Raw genomic sequence first — 25,298 nt, 5'->3', positions numbered from 1 at the left:
TACGACGATTTTGAGCCATTCACAAGGAAATTTTGCATGAAAAAAATGGTTCTAGACTTCTCTCATGTATCCAAACAATATATTTAAAAAATCAGAGCTACAATATATTTAAAAATCAGAGCTACAATATAATTATTTATATTGCAAAAACACCTCTATTATCTCTATATTGACTGAACTCACAACTGGAAGTTTCCAGTTCCACACTCTTCGCCACTTCACATCTTTGTCTATTCCACACGTTGGCCCAGCCTGGTAAGCTTGGCCGTGTTGGTATTGCCAGAGGAAAGAACACTGAAGATTTTCTTAATTTAAATTTTTATTTTAATTTAACTTACTTTATTTTTTTCTGTAGTTATGGGTTAATAAATATCGATACAGTGGTACCTAATCGATCGTAAACAATCGATTTAAGCCCAATATCGCCTACAGTATTCAAGTCGATTATCGATAGATTATTATCGACATTGACCGCTTATCTGTCATTTTATGTCAACAGCCTTTTCTTACTGACATTATTTTTGGTAGGCGTAAATGTGGAATTAAATTTATGATAAGTTTATTAATATAAGGTATGTGATTTGTCAATGTACATTTAGCCTAAGTTCATCATCTAAGTAATTTTTTTCTCCTTGCAGAGATTCGTTATGTAGTTATAGTTTTTATAACCTATAAAGTTTTTTTATAAATGAATATTATCCAGTTTCTACCTTGCTTCTAAAAACAAATTTATTTTGTGGCTATTCATTTAATTTAATTTACCTTTTAGTTTTAATAAATTCACTTCCTAATTACTTTTCAAGTTAAGTTTTTAAGTACAATGGTAAAAGAGTCGCTTGTAGGGTATATATTTAGAAATAACTTGCTTTTCTGTTGCAGATGCTTCTAATTCTTGAAAATTTTTATTAGGAAATTGCATTTTTAAAATGGAAAGTGGATCGGAGAGTGCTGGTGGAAGCCCTGCTGCAGGAATTGGCGATTTATCAACCAAATATCAGAAAATTGCAACAGAATTTGCAAAAGTGAGTATCGCATTATCATACTTATTTGTAACAAAGAGAGTACCGGTAACTTAATATTATACATGATAATTGAGTGAAAAAAATGTTTGCCAAATATTTGTATATATTTTAAAAGTATTCTCACTTTTGTTTACTGTCAACTTAAGTATGAATAAGTCTAACCGAGAATGTTATTCTCGGTTATAATGAGAGCTTAAGTTAGTTAGGCTTGAGAGAAATTTTTAAGTAATGTTGAGTTTGCTTCATATAGGCTAAGTAAGATCCAGTTTATATATTATATATACCAGTCTATATAAACCTATATACCAGTCTATATAAATAATTATAGTTATATATTAGTTCATAATGTAAATTACATTGTGTAATCTCAATCAGACAAGTCAAAGAAACTAAAACATGCATTCAAAAAGGCAAGAGCATGCCTCAAGCGAAATACCATCCTAAATCAGCACTCTCACAACTGAAAAACTCATTTAGCTCATAAAACGGGTGATCCTCAAAGAACAGCATCAATTTTCTCTTCAGGCTTACAGTGGCAGAGTCCCCGCTGCAATGGGTAGCTTGTTGAGGATCTTTCCCAGCTTATAAGCCGAGCTGACCTGCGTTCTCCCAAGCCTGCAATACGGGAGGTCGAGTCTATGCCTCTTTCGAGTACTGTGTCTGTGGACATCACCCCTCATAGGCAGGACACTCACCCCTCTAACTTCCTTAATTACAGAACTGAAAATGAAGAGGTCACATACAGTTAAAATACGCTGCTTATCAAATAGTGGCCTATAAGGGGCGAGATGTCCAGCACCATACTGAATTCTCACAGCCTAATTCATTGCAACAGGACAGCCCTCACCTCAGCAGCTCCACCCCAGTGTGTGATGCCATAACACTGTGGAAGAACGCATGGTAGCTCATAAGGAGATATGCGTCAGTAACACAACTCTTCAGACTCATCAGCAGAAAAGTGACTCGGTTCAACCTGCAGTAGACACTCTGTGTATGCTCCCCCCAAGAATTATTCTATCAATATGAAAGCCTAATCTCACATTAACTAACGTGCGATGTTATCTATAATATTGATGTTGCTTTGTTATAGAACGAAACCTCATACGGTATGTGAATGGTCATTGGCAAAGTTTTGATGCATTTTCATCATGAATTAATTTTTCTACAAAATGTTCTTTTTGGAATGTCTTATCTTAGCTTTCAAATGTCTTAGCTTATGTAAGTAACTTACTATTAGACGTTTGGAATTCCAGTTCTCATAAGGCATGTGAATATTTATAGTATCTGTTATTCCGAATTAAGAAGCAGACCTACAAAAGATAGGTACAAAAAATGCAGCAAGAGAAAAACTTCCAGTCACCATATACCACACAATCCACTATAAACTACTATTTGTTCTGGGCCAAACTCTACATCCTATCCTTATTATAGTTATCAGTTTTTATTTCTTAAAAAATGAAATTTCATCTACAAATACAAAAATATCGAGTGACATGTATGGCTCAGTTCTCGTGTCAGAGTTTTCAGGTTGCATTTGATTAATTTCAGGGTCTCTGAGGTATCTTAGAACATCCGTTAAGGCTGTTGTGCAGCCGAGACTTGAGCCTAGTTTATACGATGCCGATTGGCGAGACAATTGTCATAGTGCAACTGACTGGCATGAAATTATTATCTTCGTGTACACTTCAGGCCAATTGTATTGCCAACTGTCCCGACAATTGGCCCGAAATTCAACTGTCTCCGGGAGTAGACTATGTAGTCAATTGGGCTCAGCGAGCCCCCCACGACACGGATCTCAGTTGTCATGACAATTGGCGCCGTGTAAACGGTGTAGGCCAGTGCGCTGTATTGTTTTTGCCAGTTCAGTCATAACAGATGACGAGAAGTCGGCCATATTCAGCTGTCAACTGCCGTGCCAATAGTTGGCCGCGTATAACCAACCATCTTCTCGTTTAACTGGCCTGGCCTCCGACAATCCACAACCACGTGATGAAAATTGTCCAAAGACAACATATACTGTCTCGCCGATTGGCGATGTGTAAACTAGGCTTAAAAGCGTGATAGTTTAATGTGTCAGAAACATGAGCAAAAACGAAACATGAGTCAAACCAGGGATTATCTTTATCTATACAATATCAACTATTTATCAATAATTTTTTTGTCTTAAATTATAATCTATAATTTATCTATTCACCTATAATTTTTATTACTATTAAAATGTAGTAGGTACATCTTCAATTGTTGCGGCTTGGATATCCTTCTACTGAACTCATCAATTTTATGTTTTGTTTTATTTAAAGGCAAGAGCGCAGGTGCAAGTGCTGAAAAAGGCAGTAAAAGATGAACAAAGAGTAAAGGTAGAATTGCAAGAAGCATTGCGGCAGCTGGAACAAAGTTCGAGAAAATCCGAACAAGAAATTGACAGTCTGACATTTCGCAACCAGCAGCTCACTCGTAGGGTTACAGTCCTACAAGATGAACTAGAAATGCAGGTAACCGTACTTAATATCTATTTTATTTATTATAATTTACTTATTGCTTTATACAGTGTAAGATTAGGCTACATTTTTTTTAATGTTCTGCAAAAATGAACAGGGAATCACAGTTTTTACAAAACAAAATTAAGTCAAAATATATTTTCTCTTTTCTCTTTATAAACAGTTCAAAGTATTATCACTGGTATGTGAAACTATCACTATGACTAATTCATCTTTTCTAAAGTTGAGACTAGTGTTCTTTAATTTTATTATTATCTTACATAATATACATCTCTTAGATTATCAATTATCATTGATATTTGAGTTTTTGTCGAAAAATGTAAGTACTATATAAGGCCTATAACACTCTTGAATACTTGATTGCTAGCGATAATAGTTCTTTAGTTCTAAAAATAATTAGATCTTGTTATAAGGCTCTTCACTGAATTCTTGTCTTGGGAAATATTTATTTCAAGTTTATTCCGATTGAGCTACATCACATTTAGAAATATTCTGCTAAACAAAATATATTCACAGAGAAAGAGGCATAATTGCCTCCATTGCTGTTAGAGAAAGAATCACCACCACATTTTATTGAACAAATAATATTTCTTACAAAATATTCTGTATTTTGCAGCAATACAACAAAAAGAAGAAGAATAAAAGTCATGATGAGCATCATAATTCTGAATTCACAAATCATGTAATCGATGAAGAATTTCGTAAGAAAATTGCTGAGAATGCAGAACTTCTTTCCACGGTAAGGTTACAGTTATTCAGTTATTATTTGTACCACAGTTTTCACCAATCTTTCTACATACCATACCTTACCTACATATTTCCAAGTATATGTCTACTTCTTCACTTTTATTACTACTACTACTCTATCAACGACTGTAGTGTAATACTGTATAGTCTATATTATATCGATATAGAATCTATAGCAACTAATAGCAGCCGCGTGGCTAGAATTGTAGAATCGTCGCTAAGGAATAATCCATGATATTAGGGCCAAACCGTTGCGGTTATTGTATCGTTTTTGACGAGTCGGTGGCTCGGGCAATGTGATTCAACGGAGCCATCCACTCGCTCGATAGTAGGCCTACTCATGACAGACAACTCTTCTGTTGGCTCCATTTAATTTCATTGCCCGAGACAAAGACTCGTCCTCCGTCAGTGCAAAACTATGGCCCTTATTTTGACTTACATAATATTTCGGGTGTTGGGTTTGTTTGGAGAATAAATTCAGAGATTGATTTAGAATGGTCCAATTTTGTTCAGTCTCATAAAGGGCTACTGTTCAAATAATTTCTAATTACAAGCTGTTATTGTATGATATTCTGTGTTTATTAATTGTTACAGATGCATGAGAAGGAAGAAGCACATTGCCAGGAAGTTGTAGGTCTGACAGAGCAAGTAGAACGACTTCGCCGTCAACTTGAACAGGCGCAGAAGTCACATTTCGAATCAGAAGAAAAATATAAGGTAATGTAAAAAAATGTACAACTGTTTTGTGTATCCCTTATTTTCCATTATAAATTCTAACTTTAATATTAAAAAATACTGGCAGTATTCAATTAACATTGGTGTTGCTATCCTCGTCTATTATTCGACAAAACAAATAGCGCTATCATTTTCTAGCTCCACAATGTTGCCAAATCGTTTTGTGCAAATATTATCAATTAACTAAATATTTCATCTCAATTCTATAATCCTATATTAAAATTTAATTCTTGAAAAAAAATTCCTTGTCGAAATATGATTTATAATTTTAAACAAGAATGAAAAGTTAATATTATGCTACATTAGTTGACTTCTAGAGAAGACAGTTGCAAGCAGAGAATCGGCAACGCTGTTTTCCTATCTTTCTTCACTGTCATTACGGCAACGTGGATCTCACTATAGAGATCGTTGTGGTACCAGTCGCCTACAACCTATATTCACTCTGCACTTTTGATATGTTGTAGAGCACAATCGCCAAGTTGGAGAGAGAGAAGGTTGAGCTGAGAGAAGGTCGCGAAGGACTCGAACTGGCCGCAGAGGAGCTGAGTGAGCTGCAGCGCACTCACACCCAATACAAAACTGAGATGGACTCCCAGATCACTTCGGCTCAGACCATTATTGCCACGCATTTACCATTTGTTGATTCCAGTAAGCTCTATTCAATAACAATTATTACAATTCACTTCAACAAAGAATTATGCAATATTATTCATCTCAACATTTTATCTTTCCAATAGGTAGTTGAAAGGTTGAAACAATCTTCTGTGCAGGTTGGCAGGTGCAGGTTTAACGTCTAGGGGAACCGGACTCCCCATATTATATTGAATAAATTTTATTTATTCAGTTTATCAAATTCGGTAAGAAAGAAATTCATGAAATATTGAGGATAATACTTCTCCATTGTATTGTTGATTGAATAAAACAAAAATTTTTCGAGAATATAAATTTTTGAGAAAGGTATCCAATTTACCAAAAATGACCAAATATAACCCAACTAAAAGTTATTTTTTGTCATTTTTGGTAAGTTGAATAACTTTCTCAAAAAATGATATTTTCAGAAAATTGTTTTATTAAATCAACAATAAAATTAAGAATTTATCCTCGAAAGCTCATGGATTTATCTCTTGCCGAATTTGAAATGACCTGTCTCAAAAATTTAAATTTCATGCGCTCATATCTCAAAAAGTAATGATCGGAGAAAATTTTTTTCCTGCGAAAACTTTTTCATTTTGATAGCTTGATAGTATACAAATCAAAAAACTATGAAAAATATCACACAAGGTAACCAGAATACATTCTAGGTACATTTATGTCACCAATAGAAAGTTTTTTTTAGCCTTTGCACAGCCGTAAGGTCAGCTGTCGTTACAAACCAAACCACTTAGTTTACAGCAATCTTATATCTTGAGGATTTAAAAATAAGAATATTCTTTACTTATTTATTTTTACATTGATACATACAATATCATTCTCAACTATGAATTGATTTATTTATTGGGTTAAATTACCTCAAAAACATAATTTCAACAACAATTAGTAATAAACATGTATTCCATTTTTTGTGTATTATTATTTCATTAAATGCATATTTAAATAAATAAATAAATATAATTTTATTGCCGCTCAACATTACAATAGTTATGGACAACGTCAGAAATTATTGTTTAGCAAACATAGTCAACCTATATTATAACATGGAGGGTTAATGTAAGAAACACCAGTCAAAATAACATACACGTAAAATATTACCTAGAAGAAATAACATGAATACTAGAAATAATAGTATAAAATAGTTCATCTTAAAGAATAATTTGTTGAAATTCGAAAAACTCTTTCACACTATAAAAAGGATTTCTAATTAACCAGCTATGTAGCCTATTTCTGAATAATTGAAATGGAGCTTCTATCCACTCATGTGGTAATTTATTAAACATTCTCATTCCAACAACTTCATAGCTATCCTGAGATTTAGTCAGCCTACAGAAAGGTATTTCTATATTTCCGTTACTCCTAGTGTTGTGGGAATGTATATTTCTCCTTAGCAGATTATTAGGCAAGTATTTTTCTCTCTCCCAATAGATTGGAAGCTACTTTTAATTTTTAAATGAATTTTGATTAAAACTTATTTTGTTGGTTACTTTATTAATATTTTATCATTAACGGCTCGAGCGAAGAATGAGCTATGAATGTATTGGATGATTTAACTGATTTTAGGCATGTAAGTTGTAGTGTGTTTGATGATTGCAGTGTGTATGGTGATTTCCTAAGTATGAATGGTCAGTCTGGATTGAGTGTGTTTCATTTAAATATAAGAAGTTATAGAAGGAACTTTGATGAATTATTACTTTTACTTCAAAGCATCAATTTTAAATTCGATGTCATAGTTCTTACTGAAACTTGGATGGATGGAGTTGAATGCGCGGACCAGCTTGATGGGTATGCAATATTTCAAACGTCTACCCAATACAATCAGAATGATGGAATAGTAGTTTATGTGAGTTCGAGTTTGCTGTATTCTTGCTGTGAAGTGAATGTCGGAGGATTGCGGTGTCTTAATCTGGTTTGTGATAAGGATAATCAACGCTACAATTTACTTTGTGTTTATCGTTGTCACGGAGTTGACCTGGCTAGCTTTATCGATGGGTTGGGGGATAGATATCAAGAAAATAATATCAATCATAATAATAACAATATTGATAATCATCATCATCAACTTAATAATAATAGAGTTATCCAGTTGATTGTTGGCGACATCAACTGCAATATTCTCGGCGACCAAATTAATAACATTAGCAGTAGGTACCTTGATACATTATATGAAGCTGGTTTCGTTTGCTGTATTGACGTACCAACTAGAGTAACAGCCAATTCATCATCTTGCATTGACCATTTATTCGTTAAACATCATGATACTAATTCCCTTTTCCCGTCAGTATTGAAGTATGATATCACAGACCATTATCCAATAGGTATAATTATAAAACAAAATATAATAAATAGGCCGAAAATTCGTTCAAATTATGTCTATCAGAGAACAAACCTTGCAATATTTTCAAATCTTCTATCTGAACAGCCATGGGGCGAGGTCATTTCCTCGGATGACCCGAACACAAGTTCAACTAAATTTATTGAATTAATTCAAAGTGTGTATCAGCGTTCAACCTCGTCCCATCCGAGGAGGAGTGCTGATAAAAGACTGAAGCCCTGGATCACTTTAAGCCTTGTCAGGGCAATTAGAAAAAGAAATAATTTACACAGAGTAATTAGAAGACAGCCGTTTAATGTGCAACTGATAAATTATTACACCGAGTATCGCCGTGTATTAAGCCGACTTCTTAAAACAACTAAAAAAGCTTACTATAAACAGAAAATATTTGAATCAACTAACAACCCTAAACAATTTTGGAAAACAATTAATGAAATATCTGGTTCAAATAACAATAAAACTCCTTTTCCAGTACAAAATTTCTTAAGCTCATGCTCCAGTGATAACCATACATTGAATTCCTCACTAGATATTGCCAATGACTTCAATAAATTTTTTGCTAACATAGGAGCTGATCTAGCTCAAAAAATAAGACAAAATAATGCCAATATCAGAACAATTCCATTTACACCACCTGACTCTGAATCCAGATTTATTCTTAGAGAGGTTTCAGAACAGGACGTTCGCCAATGTGTGATGGGAATTCGGGGAGGCTCTGCCCCTGGCTGTGATGATATTCCCGTTAACTTGATAAAAAATAATATTGATATTCTTCTCACCCCGCTCTGCCACATCATAAATTGTAGTTTCAGAACCGGAATTTTCCTGATTTGTTTAAGCTTGCCAAAGTAATCCCTCTCCACAAGTCAGGTAGTAAAGTTGACCTTAATAATTACCGTCCTATATCATTACTTAGTATTTTCTCAAAAGTTATTGAAAAATGTTTTAAAAAACAATTAACTAATTACATAAAAACTAACAACCTACTCACTGAGTTTCAATTCGGCTTCAGGGACGATTGCAACTCAGAAAACTGCTTTTATCGCTTAAGCGACTTTTTAAGGGTGGGTATTAATAATAATAAATACATTCTTCTTCTATTTGTTGACCTCACCAAGGCTTTTGATTCTATAGACCGCTCCATCTTGATGAGAAAACTGTATAAATATGGTATTGCTGGGATAGCTCATTCATGGATCAATAGCTACTTGTCTGAGCGTAAACAGATTGTGAGTATCAACAATACATATAGTAATGTTCAGGGAATAGACTATGGAGTAGTCCAGGGTAGTACTCTTGGTCCGGTTCTATTTCTCCTGTACATTAATGACATAATCGAAAGCAATATTATGGGGAAAATTTTGTTATTTGCTGACGACACTGCTGTGTATTTTGAGGGGGATAGCTGGAGAGAAGTGTACAGGACCGCAAATAGTGGTGTAGTGAGACTGAAAAAGTGGTTTGATAGCAATATCCTTAGTATGAATATTAGTAAAACCAAAGTCATGCCTATTTTTCTTCACAAAAAACGTGCCCCACCTCCCCAGTTGGATCTTAAACTTCACATGTGTGGTCGTGAGTGGGATGTTGAATGTGACTGCAGGTCAATTGAGTCTGTAAATGAAATAAAATATCTGGGTATCATTTTTGATAATAGACTGAGTTGGATGCAGCACATAGCCTACTTGAAAAATAAGTTGAGAAAGTTGATCTTCGTTTTCTCTAAATTACATGGTATCCTCAATGTTAAAGAATTAAGAATGGTATATTTTTCATTTGCTCAATCCATCATGACATACGGTATTATTGCATGGGGCGGTGCATGTGATGTATACATTAAAGAATTATCTATAACTCAGAAAGCAATTATCAAGGCTGGACTAGGTCTGGAAAGGACTTATTCATCAGATCTCTTGTTCAATTTTTTCAATGTTCTCACTATAAAAAAACTTTTCATCAAATCTGTTATGACCTATGCATTTAAAAATAAGATTGTTTTCAATAATTCCTCTCAACACAATTACCTGACCCGCGGCTCATATCTCCATCATTCTGGTGTTTCACGTAATATGAGATCTGTCTGCGACAGAAATGTGACATATCTGGTTCACGTAATTCTGCGGAATGCACCTTTGTTTGTTAGTCAGCCGGGGGATGCTCAATATACCAATACAAAAGAGTATTGCGGGGGTGGTTATCTGCCTTAAATAACGACGAATGTGATCTGATTTTGAGATCTGCGTACGTCTAGCCCCGCTGCGCGCAAACGCGGTTGGTTAAACTCCAGGCTTTCGCTTCAAATTATTCTACTGTAGACCTATATTCTATACAAATTTTATTCCTCTATATATTTATTATTTTGAGCTTCCAATTTTCATCTTCTCTACCTCCATCAGTAATCAACCAATGAATTTAAATGCATCTAACAGCCATTTTAGAATGTTGGTGTGTGTGTATGTGTGTGGTGTGTGTGTGGCTGTCTTCCCCCTCCCTGTATGTGTGAGTTGTATGTGTGTAGTTGTGCTACAATATTTCTATGATTGAATAATAATTTCTATTATTTAACATATCATAATTCAATTTACTTCTTTATTTAAGTTATTCTTTTCATTTCAATACAATGTACCTAGCCAAATCTAATTTCCAGGAATTTCTCTCAAGTTATAATAATTAAAATAATGTAATCACGAACTCAAACAACTCACAAACAGACCTGCGTGTCCATGTGAGTGTTGTTTCAATTATAACTTTTTTTTGAATTATCAATATATCTTGAACATGTGGACTATTCCCCCAGAGTAAAAGTCCATACGCGATTATACTCTGGAAAAAAGCAAAGTATGCTGATCTGACATAAGACGTGGGGACACAGCCTATCAAATTTCTCAGCAAGTATACCACTCTGGATAATTTGGAAGTAATATAATTTTATTTTAATTTTGGGGAGTCCGATCTCACTAGGCGTCAAATCTGCAAATCCGTAGAAACCAATCCGAAAACAAAACAATATATTTAATGTGAGGCTCCCATGAAAGTTTGCTGTCAATAAAAACACCTAGAAATTTGACATTACCCAAACGGCTCTCCATAGGTAAACTCTTCAAGCTAAAAATATTTTCTTGAGTTTTATCCTCATTGAGTGAAAAACCATTGGCTCTGAACCACTTTGAAGCCTCAGACAAACTGTTCTTAGCTTCATTCTGGAGGATTTCGAAATTTGAGCTTACATTAATAAAAGTTGTATCATCCGCATAAATTACAGTATATTTTTCGATCCCTGCGGAACCCCACTTTTTATCTCATTCACTTGAGATTTTTCCTTTCCTATGCAAACAATTTGTTTTCGGTCACTGAGGAAAGAGGCGAAAATGTTATTGAATTTGCTACCAACAATGCCATAATGAACCAGTTTACTCAGAAGCACATCGCGATCCACGCAATCAAATCCTTTACTGAGATCGCAAAATGTGGCCAGAGCATATTTTTTATCCTCATAAGCCCTGAGCACCTTTTTAATCATGGAGTCAATAGCATTAATGGTAGACTTGTTCTTTCTGAATCCAAATTGTACATCTGACAGTATGTCATGTTTACTCAAGTAATCACAGAATTGAAGATGGATGATAGTTTCTAAAACTTTTGATAGGATCGGTGTGAGAGATATTGGGCGGTAACTTGATGGACACTCTTTCTCACCCTTCTTATAGATGGGCACCACTCTAGATAGTTTTAGCATTTATGGAAATACCCCTTCTATCAAACATTTATTAATACAATAGGTAAGAGGAATTATTATACAATTTATAATTTTTTTGAGCATATTACTTGAAAAGTCATAAATATCTATGCTATCGGAAGATTTCAAACTTTTAACGATATTCAAAACAAGCTCCGGTGTTACTTCAGTGAAAGAAAACTTATCCCTTAGTGGTTCATTCCTACTATGCAAAGTTATAAGCTCTATTGCCGTTTCAGAAGGTCTTACAATACTGTCACAGATCTCTTTCACAGATTGAACACAAAAATTATTGAAAACATCTGGAGATATTTTCACAGGCTCCTTCTGTTTGCTTTTTGCAACTGAATTAATCACATTCCAAGCTTTTTTGCATTTATTATTGGAAGATTGGATACTAGAAACGTTATACTCTTTCTTAGCCTCAATTAAAGCTACCCTATAATTTCTCCTGGCTGTAAAGTACCTTGATTTCATCTCATCTGTTTTACACAGTCTATACATTTCTGAATGAAGTTCCAATTCATTTTTCATATTCGATAGATGAGGAGTGTACCAGGCTTTTTTCTTATTATATTTCTTGCAATTGTATGTATTGGGATTAGTCTTGAACTTATGCTTAGGAATATAAGTTTCAAATATATTCAAGAATGTATTGAAAAATTTATTGAAAACCACATTTGCTGTTTGATGTGTATTATCAATGAGCAGCCTTTCCCAATTGAAGTTATTGAGTGCATTTTCGAAATTCTGAAATTTATTCTGCGTTATCGGTCTCGTGATGACCACCTTAGGCCCTTTATTATTTTGATTTGATAACTCCGAACATGACCCATTAATCTTCAACCAAACCGAATCATGATCAGAAAATGCAAAAGGTGTCACATCAGAACAAATTACATCTCTATTTAAATTCGTAAATATATTATCCAGACAGGCAGTCTCTCTTGTGGGCTTACAGTTTGTAAAATTATAGTTGAATTGTCTCAATAGATTTTTAAACTCCTTTACACTGCGAATATCTTTTGTTACATCAAAAGCCGCATTGATGTCGCCACCCATTACTATATCAAATTTCTTCCACTGAGGATTGAGAAAGAAGTGGAACAAATCCTCTAATTTTTCTAAGAAGATTTGAGGATCACCATTGGGTGATCTGTAAAGAGCTACGACAACAATTTTCAAATCTTTGAAATAAACACCCGTTGCTTCAAAATGCATCTCACTGCACAAAAATGCTAAATCTAATTTAATACTAGTGGCAGTCAATGCTCTCTTAGTATAGATTGCTACGCCACCATGGATATGTTGCTCCCTATTGAAACTATTTACAAGCTGAAAGTCATCTAATACATTAAAAGGAATTTCGTCATTGCTGCACCAGTGCTCACTCAAGCACAGCAAATCAAACAAGTTATCATTAGCAAATTCATTCAGAACAACATGTTTTCCAACAATACCCTGAATATTAAGATAGCCCACTTTGGATGCTGAGGTTTGCCTAATAATAGTATGGCAATGATTAATCCCATTCATAGGCTCACTAACATAATTATCAAGAGGTCGATCATTAAATGCAGGCTGACTAACAACATAATTATTCTTAACACATTTAGAACTACGCTTACGTTTCGTCAATTCTCCAATGCATGACTGGTAATCTACTGACAAATTTCTAAAAAAAAGTCCGTATGATACTCAACAGGAATTGGTTGAGATGAATTTTCGTTCTTACAAGCTATTTTTTGAACAAATTCTAAGATTTTATCACAAACATATTTTTTCCCAAGGAATTAAGATGTAGACCATTGGAAGTATGAAATCTTCTTCCTACGCTCGTGATATTTACAAAGGAGACATTTCTAAAATGTTTACATAAATTATAGGTCTCTCTGTTAGCATACTCTATTTCTTTATTTATAGCGGACCAGTCTGGTAAGTCATATCTGTGAGGTACCGAGAAAACTATCACATTACGCGCACGACGGTTCTGTAGATCCCGTAGTTTATCGCGAAGAGAAGAGTTGAATTGCTTCCTTTCATTACAGGCGATATCATTGGTACCGGCTAAGAACACAAGTACATCGTCGTCGTCCAGTTGACTGCTCTCTTCTGCTACATCCTTGAAGCGAGCTCCAGGTTTAACCATACTGGAGAACGTATGGCTATCGTCATTGAAGCTCTTGTAGATATCCCTTCCTTGGCTGTCTGCATACAGTCTAATCTTCATTGGCCGTTTTTTAGAAACTCCAGGATTTGCAGATGTAGGCCTATTTGACTGTGGTGAAGTTGCTGACTCTCTATCTTTGAAAAGAGATATTGGATTTGACTGACATTTCCCGAACACTGTTGAAGAGATCGGTTAATTTCCTCAGCACTGCAAAGCTGCTTACGGTGGGTTGAGATGTCTTCTTGAAGATCAAGTATTTCCTTTTGAAGCCTGTCATTATTCATCTTGAAAAATTCAATGGATTTTTTGTGCATAATCGATAAAGTGTTAATAGTTGAAGATTCGTCAAATTCGGTTTGAGTATGTTTTTCCATGAAACAATCTAACTGCTTCGATATACTTTTGTCTGAATCTATACTTTGGGAGTTTTTACTTCGTTTTAATCTCTCTATTTCCATTCTCAAGGTTTTGATCTCGTCTTCTGCTGTTTCCTCACATTGTAATGATCATTTCACAAGTTCACATTTGTCAACTGACTCATGAGCCACTCTGTATTTGTGATATCACTTGAAGATTCGTGGTAGAATTAAATTCGTTATACTCGACTATATATTTGTGTTTCATAGTAGGCCAACTGTATAATTAGATTTCTTGTGTTGCAGGTAACGCAGAGTTGAATAGTTTGAATATTCCTCGTTTCGTGGAGCGCAATCGGCAGGCGGTGCCTCGCTCGCTGATGCAGCACGTTTGCAGCGAACTGGAAGAGGCGTCGGGTGCACTCGCCGAATTCCATCGGCACTCTGCACAGCGCTTGGAGTCCCTCTGTCATCCGCAGGCCATGAATCACAAGGTCAGCCATCATCAATCAATCATTATTTCCTATTTAGGTTTTCAATTTACAATCTATACTATACTAGTAGTTCTGTGAACAGTAGATCTCGCGCAGTTATAGACCACAGTCTCCTCTAATACTGTCCAACAGAGTAAATTCTGTCCTGCCCTGTCGTGTCGGCAAGATATCGGTGTATAAACGACTAATGTCTTTTTGGGCTGTTGTATCGACATTGCTGATAATTTAATGTAAGCAGCTATGCTACTATCATCAAAAGCTTACCAAGTTGAAAGCAGAGGAAAGTCGGGAAAAAATACTATGCTACTTCGAATTCGAGTTATCAGTTGCATGCCTCACTGCATGCAACTAATAGTCCACACAACAGCTGATTTTTTTACTAAGTTACATTGAGATAATAAATTGTATGCAATTAATAATCCACTCGACAGCTGATTTATCATGAATAATTCTGTAGTCTGATTTTTACTCTAATATTGGCGTATGAAGGAGGCTCCTTTTCCTTCTATATTATCCTTGAAATGCAAAATTTCCAAAAACCTTGTAAATACGTCGACGCGCAATTAAAAAAGGAACATACCTGTCAAATTTTATGAAAATCTATTGCCGCGTTTCACCGTAAATGCGGAACATATTAACATGAAGAGAAATACAAAACCGTCCGCTTGAATCTTAGATCTCACTTCGCTCGGTCAATTACTGTATTAAAATTTCCTCTTTCGTTACAAATTTTCCATGCTTTTGTACTCCAGAGCGAAGCTTGGTCCCCCGACATTAATAAATTATGTAAGAAATGGAATATTACAAAATATTTTTCCGATAAGTAAGATTAAACTGTACTTTACTGTAGTTAAAACTGAACCGTACTGTTTTGTAAGTTGTTAACTGTACTTAAAATTGGGTTGAAATTTTTATGCTAATGTTAGAGTGTGATCACATTGAATGCGTATGTGTGCAAGTGCACATCGAATCATGCATGAGCCGAAAAACAAAATCTGGATAGTACATTTATCACTCGACGTTCAGCTGATGTTTCTATTGGCATAAAAGTATTCCTCCACTGAGTAGAATGGAGATTGGAAAAACAAAATCTGGTAAGTACCATTGAAACACGCTTTGACTTGCGTGTAGCTGCTCACCCTGAACGCAACTAGCAAGTGCTCGCTTTCAGTGTGAATGTTCCTATTGCTCTTTCAGATTTTGTTTCTCTCAGATTTGGTTATGCATAACCAAGCTTGCAGTTGTACATATACGCATTCAATGTGATCACACCCTTATCCTTCTGTATCATTAAATTGATTTCTGCGTTGTTGTGAAGATGATGTGGAAAGTATCCATATTGTATGAAAACCACCTGATATTGTTAAAACCACTGGTTTATTAAAGCAATTTGAGATAATAGTTTTGGTTGTTACATCATTATCAATCTCTGGTAAACAAATTCTACACTAGAGTTTATCATTAATTTACAGATTTATATTTTTCAGTTTCTAATTTTATTAGTTTTGCTTTTGAATTTTGAAGACTGTTGATTCACAAATATTATACGTAACCTATATTTGTACTTCTCAGGAAGTGGAACAGATTTGTACAAAAACCTATTGTGCCATTGAGTATTAATTGCTCATGGTTTCCTAAATAGATGAATTAGCATATTGTGTCATTACGAAAGTATTAATTGTGCTTAGTTTCATAAATAGATGAATTAGTGCAGGATTTTCATTAAAGCATATTGTGCCATTACAAAAGTTTTAATTGTGAATGGTTTCATAAATTGAATAGATAATTTAGTGTAGGATTTTCATGAAATTTTACTCTTTTCTTTTCCAGTTTTTATCACTATTGAAAGAGTCCAGTCAGCTAGCATCCGAGTTGAGGAAAGGACTGAGTGACGTTGGGCCGAGTTTTGGTGATGATAAGTTGGATACTAAAACAGCATTCCAAAAGATTCCGAATCTCCTAGCCAGTTACTGTACACATTTAGAGACGTTTATGCCTTTTTTGAGGACGGCGTAAGTACTTTACTACATCTCATTTAAAAATAGATACTTTATTTCACAAATTTGTATTTTTCAAATAATACCATTTTTATTCATGTCAGATACACTATTTAGTTTACAGAGTGTTTAAAATGGTATATTTCTCAAAAGAGTGTTTCAAAGGATTGCTTTTCAAAAGAACCCTTTGAAATTCCAGAAAGGGGCAAGTTTTAAGCACAAAACCAACCAGACATCCTGATAATTTAAAAAAAAAGCACAGTTTTATTTTGGTCAAATCCACATTTATAAATTTTACCAACAGAATGGAAGTTTCGTGTTGAAACTAAAAAACATATCTTCAGTTGTTTTCAACACGAAACTGCAGTTCTGTAAGTAAATTTAATGTGGATTCAACAGAAATAAGACGGTGTTTTTCAATTATGGAAAAGTTCCATAATACCAGTGCACATTCAGCAAATATGATTGATAATTTTCAAATATTTAAAACTTGTATAGGATTAAATTTGAAAAATTGGCTGAAAATAATCACCATTTTTCATGCGTTCAACTGATCCTAAATTCTCATTCAAAGAAATTCTTTATTTATTCATAACTTTTCCAGTCCATCATGTCAGGTATTTGATCATAGACCTTTCAGTTATTGATCATATAGAATTTCCCATTTAGTGATAAACTTCTCAAGCTTTTCAAGAAAAGCGAGTTACATTAACAGAAGGAAAATGTGTTGGTCTTTGAAGCTATACTGAGCCTCAATACTGAAATGAAAAGGTTGCAAGGCAACTCAAGAAAAATTTATTAAATAATTTCATTCACATGAATTATTCAATATAGAATTATTCAGTAACGTTTGAATAGATATCTATCAAGCTCAATCTAATGTAGGCCAGGTTTATTTAGGACAAGCCGTCAGGCTCGCTTTGCTCGCCATATCCGTCTAGCCAGGGGGCTCCGCCCCCTGGACCCCCGACTGGATCGTCCAAAAATGAGATCAGCGGGCTCGCTTCGCTCGCCTGCATTTTTCATTTGAGCATGCTTCATCCCATCAGAAAGTCAAAGTACTGAGAAAACGCAGAAAAGCTGAGAAAAACGCTGATTTTGGGCGTATCTTTGATGAAATATTAAAGTCACCTCATCACAAAATTTTTAGACCCTAGCTAAATCTCTGTACCAAATTTGAACATTTTTTGTCTATTACTTGATGAAAAAACTGAGAAAACACAAAAAACCGCTAATTTTGGGCGTATATTTAGCGTTATTTCAAATTCCTTCTAACACAACATTATTACACCCTAGCTTAGCTTCTGTACTAAATTTGAACAATTTCTGTTCATTTGTTCTCGATAAATCTGAGAAAAAGCAAAAAACGCTGGAAAACGCTAATTTTGGGCTTATCTTTGACGTTATTGCAAATTCCTTCCAACACAACATTATTACACCCTGGCTGAGCTTCTGTACTAGATTTGAACAATTTCTGTTCATTTTTTCTCGATAAATATGAGAAAAGGCAAAAAACACTGGAAAAACGCTAATTTTGGGCGTATCTTTGACGTTATTGCAAATTCCTTCTAACACAACATTATTACAGCCTAGCTGAGCTTCTGTACTAAATTTGAACATTTTCTGTTCATTTGTTCTCGATAAAGCTGAGAAAACGCTGGAAAAACGCAGATTTTGGGCGTATCTTTGGATTTTTTTCCGAATCCGTTCTAAGTGCGCCTCTAAAGGGCCAACTGAACATACCTACAGAATTCGAACGTTTTTGGTCCGGTAGATTTTTAGTTCTGCAAGTGAGTGAGTGAGTGAGTCAGTCAGTCAGTCAGTCAGTGAGTGAGTGCCATTTCGCTTTTATATATAGATTAAATTAAAATTGTAATTCTTCTTTAATCGAACAATGTAATTGTGCTTTTGTTGATTGCAGGCTGGAGTATGAGGAAACGCATCTATCGGATGAAAGTTCGAAAGCCTGCAATGATCAAGTGGCCCTTGTTACCAGTCAGTTTGTAAGCCATTGTGTACAGTTGAACTCTCTCGTTACGCTTATCTCCAAACAAAGTGAGTGTTTTGTCATGGTTTATTTATTATTCCTTATAGATGAACGTTTCAATAAGGTCCGGTTTCTAGCACACTTATGAATTTTCTAGCACTTATAATGAACCATTAAATCTTTAGGTGTAATGGTCCATTAGATTTGAGAGTCCTAGAAACCGGGCTTAAATCTAATGAACTATTGAATCTGTAGGTTAAATGGTCCATTAGATTTGAGTGTTCTAGAAACCGGGCTTAAATCTAATGAACTATTGAATCTGTAGGTTAAATGGTCCATTAGATTTGAGAGTCCTAGAAACCGGGCTTAAATCTAATGAACTATTGAATCTGTAGGTTAAATGGTCCATTAGATTTGAGAGTCCTAGAAACCGGGCTTAAATCTAATGAACTATTGAATCTGTAGGTTAAACGGTCCATTAAATTTGAGTGTCCTAGAAACCGGGCTTAAATCTAATGAACTATTAAAAAAATGAATATTAAATCTGTAGGTTAGATAGTCCATTAGATTTGAGTGTTCTAGAAACCGGGCTTAATCTAATGAACTATTGAATCTGAAGGTTAAATGGTCCATTAGATTGAGTGTTCTAGAAACCGGCTTAAATCTAATGAACTATTGAATCTGAAGGTTAAATGGTCCATTAGATTATAGAGTCATTGAAACCGGGCTTAAATCTAATGAACTATTAAAAAAATGAATATTAAATCTGTAGGTTAAATGGTCCATTAGATTATAGAGTCATTGAAACCGGGCTTAAATCTAATGAACTATTGAATCTGAAGGTTAAATGGTCCATTAGATTGAGAGTCCTAGAACCGGGCTTAAATCTAATGAACTATTAAATCTGTAGGTTAGATAGTCCATTAGATTTGAGTGTTCTAGAAACCGGCTTAAATCTAATGACTATTGAATCTGTAGGTTAATGGTCCATTAGATTGAGTGTTCTAGAAACCGGCTTAAATCTAATGAACTATGAATCTGTAGGTTAATGGTCCATTAGATTTGAGAGTCTAGAAACCGGGCTTAATCTAATGAACTATTAAAAAAATGAATATTAAATCTGTAGGTTAGATAGTCCATTAGATTTGAGAGTCTAGAAACCGGGCTTAATCTAATGAACTATTAAATCTGTAGGTTAAACGGTCCATTAAATTTGAGTGTCCTAGAAACCGGGCTTAATCTAATGAACTATTAAAAAAATGAATATTAAATCTGTAGGTTAGATAGTCCATTAGATTTGAGAGTCTAGAAACCGGGCTTAATCTAATGAACTATTGAATCTGTAGGTTAATGGTCCATTAGATTTGAGAGTCCTAGAAACCGGCTTAAATCTAATGAACTATGAATCTGTAGGTTAAACGGTCCATTAAATTTGAGTGTCCTAGAAACCGGGCTTAATCTAATGAACTATTGAATCTGAAGGTTAAATGGTCCATTAGATTGAGTGTTCTAGAAACCGGCTTAAATCTAATGAACTATTGATTCTGTAGGTTAAATGGTCCATTAGATTATAGAGTCATTGAAACCGGGCTTAAATCTAATGAACTATTAAATCTGTAGGTTAGATAGTCCATTAGATTTGAGTGTTCTAGAAACCGGCTTAAATCTAATGACTATTGAATCTGTAGTTAAATGGTCCATTAGATTATAGAGTCATTGAAACCGGGCTTAAATCTAATGACTATTGAATCTGTAGGTAAATGGTCCATTAGATTATAGAGTCATTGAAACCGGGCTTAAATCTAATGAACTATTGAATCTGCAGGTTAAATGGTCCATTAGATTGAGTGTTCTAGAAACCGGCTTAAATCTAATGAACTATTAAATCTGTAGGTTAAATGGTCCATTAGATTTGAGAGTCTAGAAACCGGGCTTAATCTAATGAACTATGAATCTGTAGGTTAATGGTCCATTAGATTATAGAGTCATTGAAACCGGGCTTAAATCTAATGACTATTGAATCTGTAGGTTAATGGTCCATTAGATTGAGAGTCCTAGAAACCGGCTTAAATCTAATGAACTATTAAATCTGTAGGTTAGATAGTCCATTAGATTTGAGTGTTCTAGAAACAGGGCTTTAAGGTTGTGCAAAGGCTAAAAATAAACTTTCTACTCGTGATATTTTTCAAAGTTTTTCGATTTGTATATCATCAAGCTATCAAAATAAAAAAGTTTTCTCAGGAAAACATTTTTTTCCGATCATTACTTTTTGAGATATGTGCGCCTAAAGTTAAAATTATTGTGACAGAACATTTCAAATGCCGCAAGAGATAAATCCATGTGATTCAGAGGATAAATTTTCTTCATGGTATTGTTGATTGAATAAAACAAATTATGAAAATATGTATTTTTGATAAATTTATTCAATTTACTAAAAAAACAAAAAATAACTTTTAGTTGTTATTTTTGGTCACTTTTTGTAAATTGTATTACTTTCTCAAAAATTGGTATTTTCTAAAAAAATATGTTTTATTCAATCAACAATACCATGAAGAATGTATCCTCTGAATCTCATGGATTTATCTCTTACTGAATTTGAAATGTCCTGTCCCAAAAATATAAACTTCAGGCGCAAACTTTAATCTCAAAAAGTAATTATTGAAAAGAATGTTTTCTCGAGAAAACTATTTTTATTTTAAAGGCGATGGTTTCTTGATCCATTCCGAGCTGCTATGTATTAACACACTTTTTTCTATGTATTTAAACACGACATGCAGTCAAATATTAAGTAAATTATTAAAAACTTTTACTTACTGACTGAATGTACAGTCAGTAAGTAAGAGTTTTTAATTATTTACTTAATATTTGACTGCATGTCGTGTTTAAATAAATAGAAAAAAGTGTGTTTTTCATTTTGATAGCTTGATGATATCAAGCTTCCAAAAGCTGTGCCTTTGCACAGCCTTAATAAGGCCCGGTTTCTAGCACACTTATTAAATATAATGAATCATTAAATCTGTAGGTTCAATGGTCCATTAGATTTGAGTGTTCTAGAAACCGGACTTTAATAGTTTTAATAATTTTCATTTTCGTACACGCTTTATTATTTTTTCTATTTCTTCGTAACTTCCTTTTTTGTAAAAAAGTAGTCTCCGCTAGTGGATTAGCACCAGATTCTTAGCAGTGTGTGAACTCATCCAGTCAAGTTGACTTGCACGAGGTGTGGTTTTCACACAAGCATGGTTTTCCCTCCATCGTGAAAACATGTGCATCAACTTAGTCAATATATTATAAGCTAGTGTAGATGAACTACTGAACAAGTAGGGTTGTTACTACTACTACTACTACTTTTACTTCTAATAGGTAAGTGCTTGTTTAGGACTTGGTGTAGGGAGTGCTAGGTAACTAGTTGTCACACGATTACACGTATATATTCACGTCATGTAGCATTAGGTGAACTTTAAATGTCAACTTTCATGCGTTAAACATGGATAAGTAAAAGTGGTACTTAGTTCAAGGTGCGTCAGAGAAACTTACTTATTTGAAAAAATCCTGTACGTTGAATTGGTCGTCTAGAGGGGCACATCTGGAGGGGTAGGTTTTCAAGTTTATCCTCCCTCAAATAAATTAGCCATCATGCTCTGGTCTAGAGAGCAGCGGGCCTTCGCAGTTGAGAGCTTCTTTTCTAATGGTCGATCTCCTTCCGCACTCGACTTAAAATTTCTCCCCACAGACACTCGTTCCTGGCCATATCGTGGGTTAACTCATTTCAGGAGTGTGGAAGTGTCGCTAAATCCAGAAATGGACTTCAACGAACCATCAGAACTCCATAAAATGTCGAAAGAGTGAGGCAGTCAGTTGTACGTTCTCCCAGGCGTTTGGCTCGCAAACACGCAGCTGCTATGGCAATTTCTACTCCACTGTTCGACGAATTTTCCATGAAGACCTTCAACTTCATCCCTATAAATTGGCTGTTGTTCAAGAATTGACTGAGCACGATTTTATTGCCCGTCAAAATGCATGTGATATGGTGATTGGCAACCTGCTTGAAGACGCGGTCATTTTTTTTTTAGTGACAAGGTTCATTTCTACTTGCGATTCGTCAATGCGATTTTTTATGGGGTTATTTGAAATCTCTGGTTTATTTCGATCGACCACGGACCATAGCACACCTCAAGAACAACATTCGCGACGCCATTGCCAACATACCAATTGATATACTGCAACGAAATTTCAAAAATGTACTTCATCAGTGTATGCGCAATGGGGGTCGCCATTGGTCTGATCTCATTTTCAAGGCTGCATGGAAAAAAATTGGATATTGTATTTTCATTATAAGAAAATATTAAAACAATAACTTGAGTACTTTTGTTTTGTTTTTATTAACCTTTCAAATAAGTAAATTTCTCTGGCGCACCATGTACTTGAGTTTCAGCTTGTGCTACTTTAGTAGAGGCCACGAGATTAGTTGAGGTCCCTGGTCTTCCCCTACTAGTGAGCGCTAAAATGATTGTGGTGAGGGTAAAAAACTAGGCAGCCCAAGATCAATGTTTCTTTAATATTCTATGTTCTATTTTCACTTCTGGACATTATTGCTCTGATTTTGATGGTTGCTAACTCATTTGTGATCTTTCAACTATTACTATTTTTAATTTATAAATTCCACTAAGCTATTAACAAATAATAATGAATTTTATAATTACAGAAACCCTACAGCAATCATACCAAGGCTGGCAAATGCGACATGAACAAGAATTAGTTGATATTTTTAATTCAATCCATGAGGACTCGAAAGGTAACAGAAAATTTATTACACTAATTTTATATTACTTTTGTCAATTTACTACTTTTAAGTCTGGCTTTGCAAAGGTTTGTTTAGTTTAACGATGACTAAATGCTGGTTAAATGTTAATCAGAGAAGCGGATGACCTCTTTAGCTAGCTGTTAATCACAGATAAAATTCAAAAGCATTTGTGAAACTGGGTCATAACCTAATAACACTATCAACAGTCCTTAATTTTATCCAATAGAGCTATTTTTAATTTCTTCAATCAACATGAATTGATCGGGAATGAGAATAGGAAATAAAAGGAATAGGAGAATAAGACTGTATTAAAATGGAGGACCAGGGGAAGGGGTGAGGATACCACAAAACGCGATGCCAGGATAAATAATAATTAAATTGATAGACGAATCTAAATACCTTGATATTGTTCCTTTTCACCATACATAATTGAAACGTTGACTCGTTGGTGTGGCCACACGTCGCGTCGATGATGAATGTCTTGTAGCACTTTTAGGTATTTCACTATTTGAGGTAAAAGGTCGGAAATAATAATATATCTTAAGAAAAATAAGAACTAAATAAGGTTTTCCACAATACTGGTAATAATAAGAAGAGAATATTGTGTAGCGGTTTTAACGAGAGCGGTTTATAACAAAAAAGAATAGAAGTTTCTCCTAGCAATCACTTCATAGGAATGGAAGCCGGGGTGACGATTCCACTGAACGCATGCGCTAGATTGCAAAGAAAGGGTTACTGCGCAAACACAAGTAACCAGTTGAGGGCTGGCGGCAAATTATATGAATTAGCTAGACTCTCAAGCTACAATAAATAATAATACTAAATACGAAACAAGAATGACAAATCAAATCAAAAACATATTCTCCATATCTTGAATGTTTTTCGAGTATTTTTTAACTTTAGGGTACATATCTGCAAGAGTTTGATTGAGAAAGAATAATGTAACTCTACTTTCTTTTTCAATATCATGATTCACATCACTGACTTTTAGTACGCCATCTAATATATTTGTTCTCTATTTTCAGACTTGTTGAGCTCCTATGTATTAAAGTTTGATAAGGAATCTAGTAAGAATAGAAATGAAAATTTGAGTTTAACAAACACTTATATTACAAGTGCCCTTTCCAGATTCATGGACTCTACTGGTAAGGTAAGTTCATTTTCAATTCGACTCGTGGAACATTAATGTAGCTTTCTTATTGTTGTAATATTTGTTAATGAGAGACTGAAAGATAATTAAAACTATGTATTAGATATAGTTGGCCGTGGGAGTAAGTAAGTATGTATTTTAAGAACCTTTACTTGAAAGTTCACTAGTTCTGGCTGTATATTAACACCTATTCAAATTGGGAGCTACCTACTTTAAATTCTGGCTGAATATTAACACTTAATCAAAGTTAAAGCTACACTTATTCTAATAATTAATGCCTACTTGATTTTATTAATTAAACATTGGCCTTTTACAAGTAGCCCAATCAACACATTAGACATTGCATCAATTGTGTTGGAAATCAACATTGTTTTAAAATTTGTCAGATGTTGAAAAACTTATAAACAAAATATAAATTATACTGAAATGATATCTTTCAAAGAAAGTCTTTCCCATACTTTGTCATAAGTTCTCTATTCCAATATTTTAACTTGTTTGTTTACATATAATTTCAACTATATTTGTTTCTTCATTATTATCGCTTGTTGTAAGTTGACAAAGTTTGACTAGTGAAATACGCAAAATTTGACAGGTATTCTGTTTCAAATTAGTGGAA

General features: G+C 34.4%; 1 protein-coding gene across 1 annotated transcript; it reads left to right on the top strand.

Moving 5' to 3' along the window:
* The first annotated feature begins 444 nt into the window (after positions 1 to 444).
* On the top strand, positions 445 to 25,086 carry LOC111046135 (protein phosphatase 1 regulatory subunit 21). Its single transcript, XM_039425685.1, has 12 exons — positions 445 to 572; positions 880 to 1,022; positions 3,323 to 3,514; positions 4,137 to 4,259; positions 4,862 to 4,984; positions 5,467 to 5,650; positions 14,557 to 14,744; positions 16,575 to 16,756; positions 18,663 to 18,796; positions 23,434 to 23,523; positions 24,558 to 24,682; positions 25,069 to 25,086. The coding sequence occupies exons 2-12, from the start codon at positions 927 to 929 to the stop codon at positions 25,084 to 25,086; spliced, it is 1,455 nt and encodes a 484-aa protein (XP_039281619.1). The 5' UTR covers positions 445 to 572; positions 880 to 926.
* The last annotated feature ends 212 nt before the right edge of the window (positions 25,087 to 25,298 follow it).

Source organism: Nilaparvata lugens, chromosome 4 (assembly GCF_014356525.2).
Source record: "Nilaparvata lugens isolate BPH chromosome 4, ASM1435652v1, whole genome shotgun sequence".
NCBI lineage: Eukaryota > Metazoa > Arthropoda > Insecta > Hemiptera > Delphacidae > Nilaparvata > Nilaparvata lugens.
Note: the sequence above shows the minus strand (reverse complement) of the source record. Positions and strands in the feature narration are given on the sequence as shown.